At 39.1% G+C, this 18,845-nt stretch overlaps 1 protein-coding gene across 1 annotated transcript in view; it reads left to right on the top strand.

Moving 5' to 3' along the window:
* The window catches only part of LOC140905264 (V-type proton ATPase subunit S1), an 89,083-nt gene that overhangs the window by 4,233 nt on the left and 66,005 nt on the right, over positions 1-18,845 (top strand). Inside the window, exons 2-4 of the mRNA XM_078851147.1 lie at positions 8,136-8,262; positions 18,320-18,446; positions 18,550-18,618. Of these exons, the coding sequence (XP_078707273.1) occupies positions 8,168-8,262; positions 18,320-18,446; positions 18,550-18,618 (291 nt within the window). The 5' untranslated portion in view covers positions 8,136-8,167. The remainder of the gene's footprint in view (positions 1-8,135; positions 8,263-18,319; positions 18,447-18,549; positions 18,619-18,845) is intronic.

Here is an 18,845-nt window from a genome sequence, read left to right as displayed (position 1 = left end):
ATGAGGTAAAAATAACCTTAATTAAAGGGACTTTGATTAAACATTAACAAATCATTTCACTCAGATCTTGGAAACCCAAGATGCCTGTGTTAGTCACTTGAAGAGAAATTTTTTAAAGGTGTGCAGGTGTGTTTTAGAATAGACATGTTTTTGACCCATCTCTCTAAAATAGAAAGGTTCATAAAGAATTAACAAGCTGAAAGAGGGAAAAGGAAGTTCCCTTCTGATCACTGTGCTCCCAGGCTGACAGTGAGTAGTGAAGTTTCCTGTTGAAAGAATAGAAAAGTGCAGTCAGGCATACTATTTAAATAAGCTAGACACAGAAGTGTGGAGTAGAGGATTCACTAGGAGTTTTGGTAAAGCTACAAGATAAAAAGCTTTACACTTTCAGTTTTGCCTTCATCTGAAACAAAGCTTTCATGGGTTACAGAGAGGCCAAACTATCTTCCCCTTTTCAGTGAGGAAAATCTGCTTCCTGCACATGGAAGAAAACTGCTAGTCACCACATCTGGAAATATCAAATAGTGAGTGTTAAGTTTCTTTAATTTATACTTCTACTTAGGGTTTTCACCCACATTGTGACAGGGTTTATTAACTCCTGTCCCTAACCATGAGGCAGCCAACTCATTTGAAACATTGAGCAGATATAACTTACTTCCTTTACAGGCCATTTAGAATCATAGGACTGGAAGAGACCTCAAGAGGTCATCTAGTCCAGTCCCCTGCACTCATGGCAGAACTAAGTATTATCTAGAACATCCCTGACATGTGTTTATCTAACCTGCTCTTAAAAATCTCCAATGATGGAGATTCCACAATCTCCCTAGGCAATTTATTCCAGTGCTTAACCACCCTAAAGGTTAGGAAATTTTTCCTAGCTGTCCAACCTAAACCACCCATGCTGCAATTTAAGCCCATTGCTTCTTGTCCTATCCTCAGAGGTTACGGAAAACAATTTTTCTTCCTCATCCTTGTAACAACCTTTTATGTACTTGGAAACTGTTATGTCTATTCTCAGTCTTCTCTTCGCCAAACTAAACAAATTCATTTTTTTCAATTTTTCCTCACAGGTCATGTTTCTAGACTTTTAATAATTTTGGTTGTCCTTCTCTGCATTTTCACCCATTTGTCTACATCTTTCCTGAAATGTGGCACCCAGAACTGGACACAATACTCCAGTTGAGGCCAAATCAGCATGGAGTAGAGCAGAAGAGTTACTTCTCGTGTCTTGCTTACAACATTCCTGCTAATACATCCCAGAATGATGTTTCCTTTTTTTTTTTTTTTTGCACAATACTGTTACACTGTTGACTCATATCCAACTTGTGATCCACTATCACTTCCAGATCTCTTTCTGCAATACTCCTTCCTAGGCAGTCATTTCCCATTTTGTATGTGTGCAACTGATTGTTCCTTCCTAAGTGGAGTACTTTGCATTTGTCCTTATTGACTTTTATCTTATTTACTTTAGACCATTTCTCCAGATCATTTTGAATTTCAGTCCTATCCTCCAAAGCACTTGGAGTCCTATCCTCCACCTCTCCCAGCTTGGTATCATGTGCAAACTTTATAAATGAACTCTGTGTCATTATCTAAATCACTGATAAAGATATTGAACAGAATCGGACCCAGAACTAATCCCAACCAGACCCCCACTTGATGTGCCCTTCCAGCTTGACTGTGAACCACTATGACTACTCTCTGGGAACGCTTTTCCAACCAGTTACGCACCCACCTTATAGTAGCTCCATCTAAGTTTTATTGCCCTAATTTGTTTATGAGAAGATCATGCGAGACAGTATCGAAAGCTTTACTAAGATCAAGATATACCATGTCTACCTCTTCCCCTGTATACACGGGGCTTGTTACCCTGTCAAAGAAAGCTATTAAGTTGGTTTGACACAATTTTTTCTTGACAAATCTATGCTGACTGTTACTTATCACCTTTTTATCTTCCAAGTGTTGGCATATTGATTCCTTAGTTATTTGCTCCACTATCTTTGCCATCTAAATTGCCATCTATCTAGACAGACAGTCGTTTGATCAATCAAAATGGGAAAGACAAGATGTCAATCAGTTGAAAGAGACCCTCAGCCAGCTCAGTGAGGACCTGGTGGCAGGCACAATATTGCAAGAAGATGCTTCCTCGTATATTGCCTGTGATTCCATCCTGGAAAGAGATGATAAACTTTGAAAGGGAAAAAGTTAAAGGTTTGTGTGGTGGGGTAGAGGGACACCACCCACTGCGGGATGAGGGCACTCCCTCCCTCAAGCCACCCTCTGCCTTTAGGAAGTGAGGCCTAAAGGCTTAAGTCCATCAAGTGGCTTTTAGCTGTGCAGCCTAGTGGCCAGATTCAATAGCATACCCTGGCTCTTAGGGCAGTGAGGCCTAACAGCCAGAAAAGGGGTGGGCTACCACCTGGGGATGGCATGGTGGCCAGAGTAGGGGTACCTAGGCCCTCCCTAATCCACTGGGTCCCACCCCAGGGCTCTGGCAGCAGCGAGTGAGGTTGTCAGTGGGGATCCGACCACAACACGCCAACTATTCTGGGACTATGGCTAGTCCCTCCCCTGGGCTGGACTCCTGCATTCATGGAATGAGTGACTTTGGGGCTCCTGGGTTCCTCTGCCTGGGCTGGTCCCCCTGGCTCTGAAGTCCCTGGGGTACTCGCAGGCAGTGGGGCATCTGCCAGGGTCTCAGGGTCTCTAGGTTCTGCTTTCAGGGGCTGCTGCAGCTCCAAGGCAGGTGCCTGTAAGAGACATCCTTCCTCTTCAGTGGCTAGCCTGGATTGAGCTGGGCTGCTTTCTTTTATACTGGTGCTACACCTCGAGCATGCCCAGTAGGGATGTGGGGGCATGATTTCCTCAGCCCAGAGTGAGGAGTTAACACTTCCCTGTCCAGTGCAGAGTGAGTGCACCCCATCACGGTTTGGAGCAAGACTTAGACAGATGATGGCTAGAAATTGATAAAGTGGCTGAGGATTTCAGAGGGATAGAAAAATTGCAGAATAGAAGGGTGAAGGAAGAGAATGAGTTGTTGGTAGAGAAGGATACTCTTAAATGGAGGTTAAAAGGAGCTCTGGCAGCTCCAGGAGTCCAAGATGCCCAAGATGTTTGTGAGATGAATGTAACCCTTACATTGGATGCGTACACCTTACCTCAGAGCCCAGATAAAAAAGAAATGTTCAAGAAAGCAAAACAGATTGATAAATTTGTCTCCCACGAGAAAAGATATAGGTTTAACACACATATGGTCAAAACTTCCCTATCTGCTTTAGAAGGAGTTTCCGAAAATAAGATGAGGTTTCTAAGGAGGACTTTAACCATGAACCCCAGGGTCTGCCGCAATTGCTTCCAGCCCACAGGTGTTTATTTTGACATGGGAAGGGGCTCAGAGTCTGGATGGCATGTGGGGGCCTTTGTTCCCCTTCCTCCCTCCCTCCCACCAGAGGCCCTCCACAAGAGCGGGTCAGTCCTCTTCAGCACCTGGGGCTCAGCAAGGTGGACCTTTCTCTCCAGACAGGGCTTCTTTGGTAGTAATACCCCTCACCGCACCACCAAGCACCACAGCTCAATCCACTTCCAAAGGGAAAAGCTCAAATTTTCCTCCCACATGGTTAAGTGGGTGATCAGTTAACTTGGCAAGGAGTCTATGCTTTCTGACTCTCCCTCTTTGCAACAGAAGGCTGTGTGCTCTTACAGAGATTTACCTCTTCATTACCCTCCAATTACATCTCAGAGGATGAGGAACAAAGAGTCTCCAAGTAACCTTTTTCCCTGCCTCCCACAGGCTCAGTACCAATTAAGGAAACACGCATTCCCAGCTTGTGCCAAAAGGTAGTTGTAAATACAATGATAAAATAGAAATACAGATTAAATAGTTGATGGTAGCAAAGTTATTGGTAACCAACATTTGGTACCCAGCAGACACTTTCTTCAAAGGGAAATACAGTAACAGCTGGGATAAGAATTGCAATCTCTTACTCATTTTTTAAAAACAAAGCCCAGAATAAACACATCTGCTTTCATTATCCCAGGTTGCTGATGGATCTCTTAATATGCAGTGCCACCATTGATATGTCAGCTTCTGAATCTCTTTCTTGGGTCACATTCACACATAATTGATGACTGTCTTTTTTTCCCTGTCTATAGACATTCCGTTCACAAATGTTAGCTTATCATACCCATAAATTGTCCTTCTTTACAAAAGACATCCCTCTCTTCCTAACGTAGGGTCCTAAATTTAACTTCAACCCACACAAATCTGGCATTCACACTTTTTCTGTTCAGAATTATTTACATCAGGAATGGAGAATTATAAAATAGATGGTTTTTTTTTTAAAAGAAGGATTTAGATGCAAAAGAAATTAAGCCCACATGACTTCAGTCTACCTTGATTACTATTTTTGTTGTGTCCTCCATTTGAGCTTAGGTTGAGACAGGTGGGTTGAGATAGGTGGGTTACAGACTCTGCACAGGATTGAAAAAGAAAACGTATAAATCTGGGGAAATGGGTGGGGGTGGATCCATGAGTAGAAATTAAATATGGTCTTGGGAAATGAGCCTTTATATTCTTTTCAAGTAATAAACTAATTGTAGCTAGAGAGCTGACGAGGGTAACATTTTGTCCTCTTTCTTCATTATATAAAACTGTAATAACACTTAAAAACAGATTAGTCTGAGTCACAAAATTTGGAATTCGTGCTGAATTTCAAACACCCCAATGTTCAGAGGTGTCTAAATATGGGGTTTAGTTTATATGCAAATCAGGAAGTATCCAGGGAAAATATAGCTGTAAAATATACATTTTCTTATTAGATAGCATCAATCTAGACATTTAGGCTCCTATCTGTGCACCTTATAGCCAGATAAGTGAACCAATGAGCAATCCTCACATTCTAGTTCAGTCTTAGTAAGTCATCTTTTGTGCAAACTCTCTCGCCCCAGTTTCTGTTGGGGAAATCCCCTATGATTCCCTCCATTGTACTAGTTTCTCCTTTCCTTTTATGACCCACCCAGATCAGAAATGTTTTAGGCAGCAAGCCTAAGTGCCTTTACACCTTATCTCAGTGATTTCTTCTCTCTCTTCTGTTTGGCGTAAGGACTCATCACAGAAACTGCACAGAAACTGTGACTTGTAGGTTAAGATGGGAATTCAACCCATTATTTGTTTACATTTATTATTGTTCTGCCTCGCTTGCAAAAGTTCAGCCCTTTTCAGATTGCAGAGTGCTGCTCTGATGTGGAGCTAGCTTTTGATACACAGATAAAAAGGGGTCTAGGTACATGACATTTTCTTTTATTTTTTTTCCTGTTATGCAGTTTTGCAAAGAGTTTGTTGCCTACACAGTGAAAACCAATGGTGTCACATCTGAACATGAGCTCCCAATCCAAGAAGGAATGGGTGTGATAGAATCCAAGAAGCTTCAATGTAATAATATGCTGACTGTTCCTCCTGGACTGACCTCTCAGGACATTCTGCACGTATTGCTAAAATTGAAAGAATTCTGCCTATTCTTCTTGCATTTCACCTGCAACAATAAAGGACTCTAAGTAGGTCCCAAAGATAACATCCTGAACTCTTACCAATAACATTTTGTACCCTTAACATCACTCCATCATGTATTCTCTGATTATAAGTCTTTCTGCCTTTCTTCTTGTGCTCTAGCTGCAGAATAGGTGTAATCTAGGCCATTTTTTTTAGATTCCAGTAACTTTTTGAGCAGTAGGCACATGCATGCACAATCCAGGAACATTCTAGACCTGCCGTGGGCAAATCAAAGTCATAGCTATGTAGGCCAATGAAGAGTGCTTGAGAGCTGAGTGGTTTGTTTGTTTGTTTGTTTGTTTGTTTGTCTGAAAAATAGTGTTTTAATTAAAAAAAAGCATTTTTCAGGTCCCTAATCCTATTAATCAAATTCATGTTGAATGAGGCAAAAGGTTTCAGTTGGGGAGGAGAGGGGGAAATCTTTTAAAAAAATCAAAACATTTCATTGCAACAGTTTTGTTCATAAAAAGTCACAATATTTTGTTTCAACTTTTAGAATAGCATTTCAAGTTGACATCTGGCTAATTAAAAAAAGAGTGAAAAACATTCAAAATGTCCGAATCAATACAAAAAGTTAAAAAAATTGTTTTCAGTTGACTCAAAACATTGAATTGCCTTGAAAGGAGATTTTTTCAAGTTTTTGTTTCAAGAAAAATAGATTGTGGTTCAAATCAAACTGGAATATTTTCAGATATTTCAGTTTGGCCCAATGAACCGAAAAATACATTATTTGCTCAGCCTAGTCATAACCAGCAAGAGGTTGTCCATTCCTAGAGACGACTGAGTACTTCGCTTGCTCTGACTCAGCTTCTTGAGCTTGTACTAAATTCTTCTCTGGAGGCTCCAGTTCTTCCCTCTCTCCCATTTAGTCTTGCATTGGCTCACTTGCTCTGTCTTACACTGACCTGCACTGTTCTGTTGTTATAATTCACAGCCAACCCAGCACGTCAGGAAATGGAAGGTGGTAAAAGCTGCCTGGGCCCGGGATGGGGGTGGGGGCTGATAAAGGCATAAAAGACCAAAGTAAGAGGGTGTAAAGTGTAAGAAAAGAGGAAGATTGCTGTTTTTTTAAATGTAGCTTTCCTCTTGTATCACAGCTGAGTTTACATTAGCATATGAACAAATTGCCTTACATTATACATAAACTGTGCAACAATAAACAGTACACTAAATTGAGTGAGTCACATGAATTCAAGACACCGGGGCTTACCTTTAGAGCTCTGTACAACTTCAGCTCACATTCTGACTGACCTTTATTCACTTCACTTCACTCAAGCTTCCCTTCCTCTTCCCAATAGTTTGCCCCAGAATCACTCTCCCACCTTCTTTGTGCTGTTTCTTATGCTTGGGGCCTATTACTCCTCCTGCTTCTCTCTCCCTCCAACCTGCCATTCAACCCTCTTCTTCTTGGAAGCCTTTCATCAATAATCCACCAAATCCAGAATTTCAAATTGTTAAAGTGAATATTAAATGAATGTTTAAACCACCAAAATAACCCAGAATGAGCTTTCACAATTACTCAGCCCCATGATCTGCTCTGCATGGCAAAAATTGCCCTCCTCCCTCCTTCTTGCATTTACCGATAACTTGTCCCCTGCCCTTTCCCCATTGCTGCTCTCCATGGTCTGTTGTCTTTTTCTGTTGGGTCCTTGACATAATTGCATTCATAACCTGCTAAAGGCTGGGACTACATCTTTTATTCTGATTGGAAAGTCCCATGCATGCCTATAGTGCACATGATACTACCTTACAAGGTGACTCTCAAATGCAGAAGCATGACTTGGCTGCAGCTCTGTCACTGAAGGGGGCAGGGCAGCATTTAAAAAAGAAAGAAACCAGAGGCTTGTGATGATGGGTAAAAGAAATTCCTATAACCATTCTAATCTTCTATTTGGTTTTTAAGGTATTTAAGTCACACCAGGTTTGAGAACATTGTAATTTCGTTTGACTTTTGCGATTCTTGATTTATGGGTCAGCATCTTCCCCAGTAAAGGATAATTAAACAATTCCACATTTTAGTTAAGTTCCAATCTCATCACTTTCTTACTCTCTTTTTCCTTGCTGGTAGCTGCAATGTCCACATATACTGCAGCTTTCAAACCTGCCAACACCCATGTGTGACACCAACTTCTACAATCAGTGTAAAGCTTTCGGACATGGTAATAAATAGTAGAGGGAAAACAATGGAAATATATGGGATTCTTTTTCTTCAACATGAACGTTTTCTATAAACTCCATTTCACAGTTTAATAATTCAGTTGTCAATAAATTACAGTAATAGTGAGTGAGAAGTCAGTGTGGTCTGGAATAAATTTGAGCCTCATGAGCACTGTACTGGGGAACGATCGGTTAAGAGGTCTGTGTATGAATTCAAGGTATATACACTTCATGGGCCTTTTGCACTGCCTCACTGAAAGTTATTCAAAAATTCTAGCACTGTTGTTTGACTTAATGAAATGGATGTTTTGAATGTTTATATTGTTGACATAAAACAGCCCCAACCAGTTTCCTAGTTGTATCCAGATACTGCAGATTAAACTGGGAAATCCAGCTTCCTTCATCTTATGTTCAGTTTTTTACTTTGCAGTTAGTCAGTCATATACTAACCCAAGTGGGATCATGGCCCTAGTCTGGCTGTTCTACTCCCTCGCTGTGCTGCTCCAATTGGCTCTGTCTGTGGACCATGTACCTATGCTGCTCTGGTCAACTCACAGGTGAGAAATTAAAACATCTAGCAGTCTTTATGCAGTTGCTGTACCAGAACAAATTGTGTGTGTGTGTGATCATATGATCATGTCTGCTCTGCCTTTCCTGAGACCTTGATCCAATCTACAATATATGAGACACTATGGTCTATAATACTTAGTCCTGTGTTGAGTGCAGAGGACTGGACTAGAAGACATCTTGAGGTTCCCTCCAGTCCTATGATTCTATATAATTAAAGTAGGGCATGGATCAGCATTCACGTTGCACTCCCTATCAGTACCCGGCCTGAACCAAGAAAGCTAATGATCCAACCAGTGGACCAAATTCAGTGATAAATCCTGGTCATGTGCCAACAGAGGCATGTTTTGCATATGCTAAGAAGATATAATTATAAGACTATATCATAATGCATATACACAAGGAGGTTGAATTAAGGTTATACCGGCAATCGTAATTCTGGTATTTCCTAACTTTTGAGTGCCTGATTTTGCACCTTAATGTTGTTTTTAATGTAGCTTTTTTTGCATGTAAAAGAACATATGTTACAGTGTGTATTATGTCAGATGGTTAGTAGAACTTGTGGCATCATATTGGTTTGGTTTTGAAAGTGCAGGGGAGATGCTTGAATGTGAAGGATTTGAATGTACTTAGAAGGTCACAAGACTTTTGAATCTAACATGTGAGACACTTCAAAGAAAGAATCTAAAAGGACTTGCAAGGTCACAGGCCACTTTTTAACCAGATCTAAGCAAGCATGAAGGAGGCTATTCTGGAGGACAAAGGTAACAATAGACCTGCTGTACCCTAGACAGACTTGCTGTCTTACCTTAGACCTGTATAAATCACTTAATCTCTTTGCTTTACTTCCTTTGTCTTGACTATTTAGATTGTAAATCCTGTGGGGGCAGAGACTTTTATTCTATGTACATATGTATGTATGATGCCTAGCAAAACAGGGCCCCTGAACTCCGTTGTGGCCTCTAGTCACTGTGATGTAAATAACAATAACCATCCATCTGACCATGCTTGAAATGTAATAAAGTTCATCCAAGTTATTTTCAAACTATTTCCTAATGACTCTCTTTGCCTTGCACTTATTAGCTTCATGACATCGCTGATCTATGTAGTTGTCAGTGGTAGGGTCTGGAATCCTTGCAAGCAATTCAGTCCCCTTTTTTACAGCTGTGAGTTCTTAAAGTTAAACTCCTCTTGGAGATGGAGCAGGCCTTCCCCTGAGTACATTTCACCATCTTTGTGGTCTGTGAGAGAGTACCGGGCTGACTCAAGATGTGACAGCTTGAATAAGGGTCCTTTGCGGAAAGGTGTCTTGATTTTATTTGCATTTGCCTCTTAATTTACTTTCATTGTGAGAAAGGAGTAAGTTTATGCAGAAATAGTATACTATGTAAATTGCTTTTCAGTACAATGAATATGTAAAATGTGTAAAATGCCATTTCAAAATAGAGTTCTTTGATGCCCTTTCATTCTGTTAAATGTGATACTGTGGTGATGAAGCAGAGGGAGTACATTTGAACACAAATGTGAGTGTGTGAAATATGTGCTATGTCTCTCTCAAATGTGTTTTGGTCATTGTGTCTTTTATAACATCACTGATTATCACCACACTTGACAGTGCTATGCTAAGGCATCTGTGGAAATTACACCTTTGGTCCCTGGGGAGTTACATCTGCATTTTCCCTGTAGGAAAAATGCAGATGTAACTACAGAGAACGAAATTAAATTAGTTAGCTTTGTGTTTCTTTTCTGAAGGAAAGTAAGAGACAAATCTTTAATTTCAGGAGCTTGTACTACATTGGAGGTAGTAGAAGTTGACTAATTTATGAATCTTTAAAATAGACACCTGGAAGAGATCTAAAATTGTGTACTGAAAAGAAAAGTAGATTTGGGCAATAGTTTCATTTTTTAAGACAAAAATGTTCCTAAATGACTGAATCCATGTCTTCTTTGTCCTGCTTTTTATTTCTTGTAAATACTGCATCTGTTGTTAATATAAACAAAGTTGTGCTGCTGTTGTGTTTAAACAAAAGTTATTGCAAGGTAGGGCGTGGTCAGAAAGCAAGAGTTCATAGTAGTAATGAAAAGAAACTTTTCACGAGCAAGCCATTAGCAACTTGTTCCATACAGTTTATTCAGGATCAACAGCAAGAAAATCAGACAGGCAATGTGGTGAAATCAGCTTCATGTTTATATGCCTACAACTTTTTCAGGAGGAAGTGTACCTATATCCATGACCTTTTGCATTTTGAAAATGCAGTGTTTGGTGTGGGAGAAATTATTTTTTGGTGAATGCAAATGAAGTAAATAAAAGATGTATATTAGTTTAAAAATAAAGCAGAAGCAGCAGTAACTTTGGTTTGGTATACACTTGGCTCCAAATTCTACATGCAGTATTTTAAAAGAGGAACTTTCTAATAACGAAAGCTTTCCTGGATACCTCTGTCCATAATTCTGGTTTTAAACACTGCAGTTATAGCTCTTCTGCACAGCTTTGTTTGAAACTTAAACCAAGAGTAACAGGTTTTTTATTACTCTAAGGCCAAAGATATTAAAACTAAACCAAGGAAAGGGGCGCTCATTAACTGAATAAGAACCTACTGGTATATGACATGGTTTATAACATTTGGGACTGAACATATTTCAGTGTCCCTTTAAAATCAAATCTGTTCCAATTAACACAAATTATGCAATAGGTTTTATAATTAGTTCTATAGAATCTTGGGGGTTTCATCCTTTAGTTTCTGCAGGATTTTTCCATAAATTTTTGACCATGACAGGTCTATGAACACAATCCTGAAGAGATAAAAAAAGCAGATGTTTGGAATGTTAAATAAAACCCTTTCAATCTTCACTTGGTGTAAAAAAAAATCACATTTTAGGGAAGGAATGGTGGGCACAGAGCTGCTGGCTGTAAACATGGAGATGTAAAAAGCCATGCTAGTCATTTTCTGCTGTCTTGACACCTCTCCCTCCACCTCTAGAGTGAGTGAATATTCCATGTTAGGAAGTGGACTCATTCACAACCACTCTGCCAATTACAAGTTTGGAAAGAGTAATTAGGAATTTATCCTGGCTCCATATACTCTTTTATATGGTGAACTGACCTGCAGTAGCCAACTTTAAAATTGAATTTCTTTGTGTGTTACCTCTCTAGACTGTTCTTCTCTTCTGTGATAATCTTCCTTTGCAGCTCATTAGCTTTAAGTTTTGGCAGTGGGTAATTCTTTTTTTTTTGGGGGGGGGGGGGTTAGTTTAATTTTAATTGTTCCTAAATTTTATCACCCAAAGTGCTCACTGGAAGTCTAGGGGATTTACCCCGCCTCTGCCACTGAGTAAACTCTGTTGAGGGCATGAGCCCTTAAAATGAGTGAGAACCAAGTTCTGCCCTGGGGCTAAACTTACAAAAATCAAATTATCTTCAATAGGAGCTGTACACAGCTATCTGAGAGTGGAATCTGACCCAAGTAAAAACTGCTATTTATAATAGTGATGGCCATATTCTGCTCTCACTTACACCAGTGTAACTGACAGAATTTGGTCTGTGTCCTTAACCAGCACACATTGGGAGGTAGAGATTAAGAGTTCAAATATTTTTTTTAAACTGGTAACTAACCATACTGATGCATCCAACTATTTCCAAATAAAAACATTAAAACAAATAAAATCTTAAAGAGAGTGTAGACAGTAGTTGAGTGAGTATGTTGAGTTGTGATCAGCATCCCTTCAAGTACCATTTGATAAGATCTACATTTAAAAGCATACTAGAGTTTAGTAGTGTGAAGTAAGCAAGATTAGGAGGCAGCAATGGCTGAGCTGTAAATTCATCACTGACACTGAATCTTTCTGTGCTCTTGAGGAAGTCACTTCTCTTTGTCTCAGTTTTCTTATCTGTAAAATGATGTCAGTGGGTCCATTTCTTACCCTCATTGAAATCAATGGCAAAATTATCCTTGCCCTCAACTGGAGCAGGATTGAGCCTAATAAAATTTATATGACTTGTTTCACATAGGTGTTATGAAAAATAGTTAATGTTTGTAAAGCACTAACGAGGTAAATGATAAATTATAAATAATTAGTAACACATTTCAAAATCTCTCTCATATTACATGGAAGCCTTTTAATGAAAGCTATTCTAATGTCAGGCACTATACACCGATCTGAGAAACCTGAAATTCCAAATGTACACAGCATGCAAAGTATAAAATGGATTTAACACCAATCCTTACTGTACTTCAATACACTAAAAATGGTCTCTTCTATAATGCATATAAACAATTTGACAACATCCTAGTATTTCTAACAGCAACCTTAAAGAAAGATGAGGTAGGAATAGCTTAGATGCTGCAGTGACATGGTTTTCACTAGAGAGTCCCAAAATTGTAAAGCCAAGTGCCTCTCTTCATAGGAATGTTCTTTGCTTACAATCAGTGAAAACATTTCACATTTTCCAATAACCACCCAGCATTATGCCAAGACCGGAGATGGCTCTTTGTACAGTGAATGCAGGTTATAATTGACTTTGAGCAAGAGTTAAGCCCAAGCACTAAAATAATATTTTTTCTTATAGTTGTGAGAAGTTTAAAGGGAAACCTACTCTGACTTATAGGCATAGGGAAGTGATACCGTGAATACAAAGAAGTTGAGAAATCCCTTAGCTTCCTTGGGGATGTTTTTTCTCAGAAGAATCAAATATGCTCCACTGTAAGATGACATTTTGTATCAGGCCATTGTTGGGTTGCCACTCCAAATGTATTATTTCATCTATAAATGTATCCAGCTGCCATGGTGATATCGTACAATAAGATGCTTCAGTACCTTTTTTAAGTTCTGGTCCATTAGTCATTAATTTTCATTCTGCCTCTACCACTAGCACTGGTGACATGTAAACTTGATATCTAATGGTTGTATTTACAGGTTCCTAGTGAAATTTTATTAACTAGCTATGGTCTTGCTTAGTCCTGATCCACAGGGCAAAAGTATCATTGCTTGCCTAAATCTCCTGCTGATTGAAAAAGACAAATTAAAAATGATTTTATCTGTAAGTTACAAAGAGTATATAGGATCATAAGTCAGAGATGTAAAAGCCTTATTAAATCATAGTCTATCCTCCTCCCAGACCAAGATACAGGGTTTATTGAAATCTTTGCTTCCATTAAAAACACTGTCAGAATTTGAGCTGGCCCTAGAGAAAAGACAGATCAGATAATATCCTTGTATACCTCACTGTCCCACCACAGAACCAAACTGTACATTCAGGCTGTTCAGGATGTCTGTGGAGATAGTGGGAGGGCAAGCAAATTGCAGGCTTAGCACTCCTTCCTGTACCCATCCCCTGCAGGCTTGTGCTACACCTAGGGTGACCAGATGTCCCGATTTTATAGGGACAGTCCCAATTTTTGGATCTTTTTCTTATATAGGCTCCTATTACCCCCCCACCCTCATCCTGATTTTTCACATTTGCTGTCTGGTCACCCTAGCTACACCCTGGTGGTGGAAGCAGGGCATCTGAGTCTTATTCCCCACCTCTTCTTTAACCAGACAGTAAAATATGTAAACACACAGCTAACTGCAATTAAGAGATTTAAAATAAACAGGCAAATGATATGGTTAATGTGAATATTAAACAAATGTTCACATTAAGGTATGAATTAATATTACTCATTCAGCACCTGAAGTTGATGGCAGTCTCTCTGGTGGCTTCAGCGTGCCCTTAAACAGCTTTTAGTCTACTGGTGAAGTTTCCAGGGCCACCGTTTTTAAAGTCTCTATTTTTGTGGCAGTCCATGTACTCACAAACACACAATAAGTGAAAATACATGTAATAAAATGAAGTAACAAGAGAGATAAGAACCAACCTATGTAGATTGTATTTCTGGCAATGATGCTGGCATTATTGAAGTACACTGTTCAGAATCTAAATCACCTTAGAAAAGGTGCCCCACCCACTCAAAAAGCCATCAAAGGATGAGTGCTTAAGAATGGTGAGCCTTTCCAAGACTCCCATATTTTAAAATGGGCTTATTAACGTCCCAACATCTTTGTATTGTTCCTATGTTGAGCTAAATAAACCCACAAATTTTTACCATACTGATTTAGAATCTAATTTAATTTAACAGACTCCAAGGAGAAACTGCAGAACTGGAATTAATTTGCAAACTGGACACCATCAAATTAGGCCTGAATAAAGACTGGGAATGGATGGGTCACTACAAAAATTAAATTTCCCCCTGCTGATAGTCACACCTTCTTGTCAACTGTTTGAACTGAGCCACCTTGTTTACACTGGCCTCATTAGCACTACAAAAGTGATTTCCACCCCTTTTTGTCAACTGTTGAGAATAGCCCACTTCCACCTTAATTGAATTGGCTTGTTAGCACTGCCTCCGCAACTCCCATCTTTTTATATGCTGTTTATTTGTACCTCCCTACTGTATGTTCCACTCCATGCATCTGATAAAGTGGGTTTTAGCCCACAAAAGCTTATGCCCAAATAAATTTGTTAGTCTCTAAGGTGCCACAAAGACTCCCCATTAATATAATTCTGTTTTATGTATTTTTCCAATTAATTGCAGATGTAAAAGCTCTGGAATAATCATGTGAATATTTATTTTGTACAATTTTGCCAATGCTGTTTGGGAAACTGATTTTAAACTACTGTTTGATTTGCTGTCAGATAATTGTTAAAACTTTTTGCTGTCCTTTCTCCCTGCCCTCAGACGTGCCATTTACTAATTTTGCATAAATTAATCTGTAATCAGTTTCCTTACTATTTTAATGCTGTATCTTGCTGATATAAATGTAAAAAAGTCAGAGGTTCAGTATTGAGCTGAGGCACTAAAACTCTATATGAATAATAATTGTGAATCCTTGGGGCTTTCCCTGCGGTTTTAAAAGTTTATATTTAAGGCTGATGCTGAGATCATGGGGTTTGCCGTCTCTCAAAATTCCAAGCATACCTCTGAAGCAATTTCTAAGCTCTTGGGCTTTCTGCATATTCATCAGTATGAATTTCAAAGCACAAATGAAGAGGTTTAACATGCTTATGAAAATATCAAATGGTAAGAGCTCCCAAATAATAATAAGAAATTTACTGCCGCCACTGCAGGGTTTACCCCTAAGGTTTAAAAAGTGGCTCCACTAGGCTTTAATTTTAAGATCCTTGAAGCCTTTTCCTGAAAGTGTCCCCAGCACCTACCACTTGCTGTAAGATTGAAAATCTACGGTAAACTAGATATTTTATCTTTCCAAACAGCTTTCATGTCAACTCAGGGTGCAAACTGAGACCCTGAGTTGACTCCTCACAAAACTCTGGGAAGCCTTGCAGAGAAATAGAGTTTGCTTTCGACTGGCAATCAACAGTGAAATATATTCTCAGCAGACTACTATTTTTCCTGACTGCCAGTATCACAGCTGGTATCACATCTCCATTCTGCCCGAACACCCAAAGTATTTTCACCCATGAAAGGCTGTGACTCTGAAAGGATTCTCCTTGCAACAGTTCCTGATTAAAAAATCATGCTCTCATATTCACTTGTGGCTCAGATTACAATCAATAATAGCAGGCTGAATACGAAATTGTGCATCTGTTGTCCATTACAATAGAACTCATTTGATTCAAGCTAAGAACACTGACTTATCATGGTTTAGTGTTAAAGCACGTGACCAGAAGATGCAAGACTGAGGTTCTACTCCTGTTTTTCCAGAAAAAAAGAAAAGGAGTACTTGTGGCACCATAGAGACAAACAAATTTATTTGAGCGTAAGCTTGATGAAGTGAGCTGTAGCTCATGAAAGCTTATGCTCAAATAAATGTGTTTGTCTTTAAGGTGCCACAAGTACTCCTTTTCTTTTTGCGGATACAGACTAACACGGCTGCTACTCTGAAACCTGTTTTTCCAGAGTTGCAGTATTACCTTAGACAAGTCATTTAGGGCCAGATTTTCCATAGAGTTTTGCACCCAAGTGGAACAATGTGAAGTGTTGGACTATTAAAAGAGCAAGGTGTCATCATTACTTCTGTATTGAAAATATACTTTTGTAATATGTATAATATTTTACCAAATAGCTGCCTAAGTACCTACCTATGATACTTCTATAAAACAAATGGTTTCACTAAATATTATGATCTGGAGATAGGCAAATCTAGGATAATTTATCCAAACCCCCAGATCTTTGATAAAATATGAAAGTTCTAAGTTGTTCCTGGTTTTAGTTTTGCAATACCAGGTGACAATGTTTTAAAATATAGGCAGTCACCTATTTCTCTCTCTGCTATTAGAGCTGTGCAAATGTATTGTAAATGCTTTAATAGAGCGTTGCATGAAAACTTTTACCATTTTTATTCTGGATGATTTCATACTTCTGAAAAAGTAATTTTTTTCCTCCAAGAAGTTTCTGCAAAAGTGGTTGTTTCAATATTGAAGAACCTATGAGAAAACATATTTATGCATTATTGCAAATCCACCTTCACTTTAAAAGATCTTATCTCATAAGTGTTCATGTGATGCCAAAATATTAGTAACTTAGCATGAATTCTATCCACTGTATAACACCAGGCTGTCTGGCTGCATTATGCAAGTAGTTTAGTGGGAATTCGATAGTGGAAATTCCAGCTGAAAATTTTCAACACATTCTTACTGATTCCCGTTGGCAACCAAGTTTTGGCACAAAACTATCGAGTCTATTTGTCTGATGGTTCTTTGGTGTTACGGGTCCTCCAGTAGAAAACCACAGAGACCAGATGAAAGATTCCAATAGAGGGAATCTACTACAGGGAAATTGGACTTTCAATGGCAGCCTTTTAGCCTTAGCCACAATGGAACAACGAGTCAACTTACTGCTTCACCTCCTGGCCACAAATCTGTTTTCAGCCTTTCCTCATCAGCTTCCCCGTATTCGTGCTCCTCCTCGCATCCCTTCAGTAATGAGTTCTGCGTCTCCATGAAGTGCTACAGGTAGTGGTGTTGGTGATTGCAACACAGTTTCTGAATTCTCCTCTCTAAAAGTGCCACCACCACAGCACCCTCCGTGTGGATCTGCACCTCTCTCTTTGGCTCTGCTTACTCTTTGTTCCCAGGGAAGTATGTTAAATTCAAGAAGAAATCTGGCACCAGAGAACAGTAGTTTTAGTTTTGCACACAAATCAGATATAGCAGCTTGCTTCCCAAGTCGAGTCGTAGCCATTTGAGTCACCAGCTCCATTGTTCCCTGCCAAATTATTCATTTTGCTAAGGCCATTTTTGAACAGCTGTGATGGCTAATCTATTTCCATTTAAAACATAGGACAGCTTGTACCCATGTCTCTCTAGAGGATGAAAGGACCATTACAAGGATCCAGAGCAAGCAGATGGAAATTTTCTCTTGTATTCTAAACAACAATATGACTTCCTTCCAACCTTTAAAATCTATTTTATAAAAGAAAGGTACTATGTACCACCAACTTTCTTTTCAAAAATATCCTGTCTATTACAATAATATGCCTATATGGATGCTTAAATCCATCCCTGTTCAGCAAACCACTTAAACATGTACTTAAGTCCTATTGAGGTCTAGTTAAGCATAGGCGTTGCTGAACACTGATGGTTTGCTGAATTGGATCCACAGTGTTTATTACCATTGGCAGTGTCATTGACTTCTGAGGAATCGTCCACAGTGGAAAGCACTTCGTTTATTAGTATGTGTTTGCAGGATTGGGCATGGAGAATGTAAATTCTACATGTGAGGGTCCCCATTTTACACATGTCAATAAAGCATCTAGCATACTGTTGGCACTCCACAAATCATGATAAATACTAATGGCAAGTGGCAGTAGTAATAAATAATAGTCACCCATGCCCCAGTTCATCCTTAGTGTAACTCAACGGACTTGATATGAACTACACTAGAATAATTTGTCCATTTGAATTCATTTCTAGAATAGACTGTCAGATATTACACCTGATCTTTATCAAAAGACTATGATATCATTACCAGCATTTGTATATTTAAGTGAAACAAAATGTCAACCTTTGCAACGAGTAAAAAGGAAAATATTTAACTTTAATTTTAGCTCACTGTGGAACTCTGAAGCTACTTTACATGAGGGACACATTATCTCAAAGCAGGAGCTGCATATGCTACTGCAGCCTGTGTTTACCCAGGATTCCAAGAACCTTGTCTTGTTCCTTCAAGATACGGTATGTACTGGTAATTTGTTTCATCTTGTCAATGCAGAGTACAGCTTGTGTGTAATGAGCTGAGATGACACCGTGTGACCTGCACTATTTTTCTGCTTTTCAGCTTAGCATCGATGACTTCATGCATTGCAGTGAATCTTATGAAAATGAGAAGCCATTTCACAATGTTCAGGCAAGTCTTTCTATTCCATATGTTATCTCCCAGTGGTATTTGAAAAAAAAAATACAAAAACAAAAATGGATGTTAGACAGACACGACAGAAAATTGTTAACAGAATGATACTCAAATGAAGCAGTTTGATAGCTAAACTTAAGAAGGTTTTTCAATTTTTACAGCGGAACTGCAGAAAAGCAATTGCAGAAAAGCAAAAAGTAATATCTTTCGTAGCAATTTTCTTT

This window comes from Lepidochelys kempii, chromosome 1 (assembly GCF_965140285.1).
Source record: "Lepidochelys kempii isolate rLepKem1 chromosome 1, rLepKem1.hap1, whole genome shotgun sequence".
Classification (NCBI taxonomy): domain Eukaryota; kingdom Metazoa; phylum Chordata; order Testudines; family Cheloniidae; genus Lepidochelys; species Lepidochelys kempii.
Note: the sequence above shows the minus strand (reverse complement) of the source record. Positions and strands in the feature narration are given on the sequence as shown.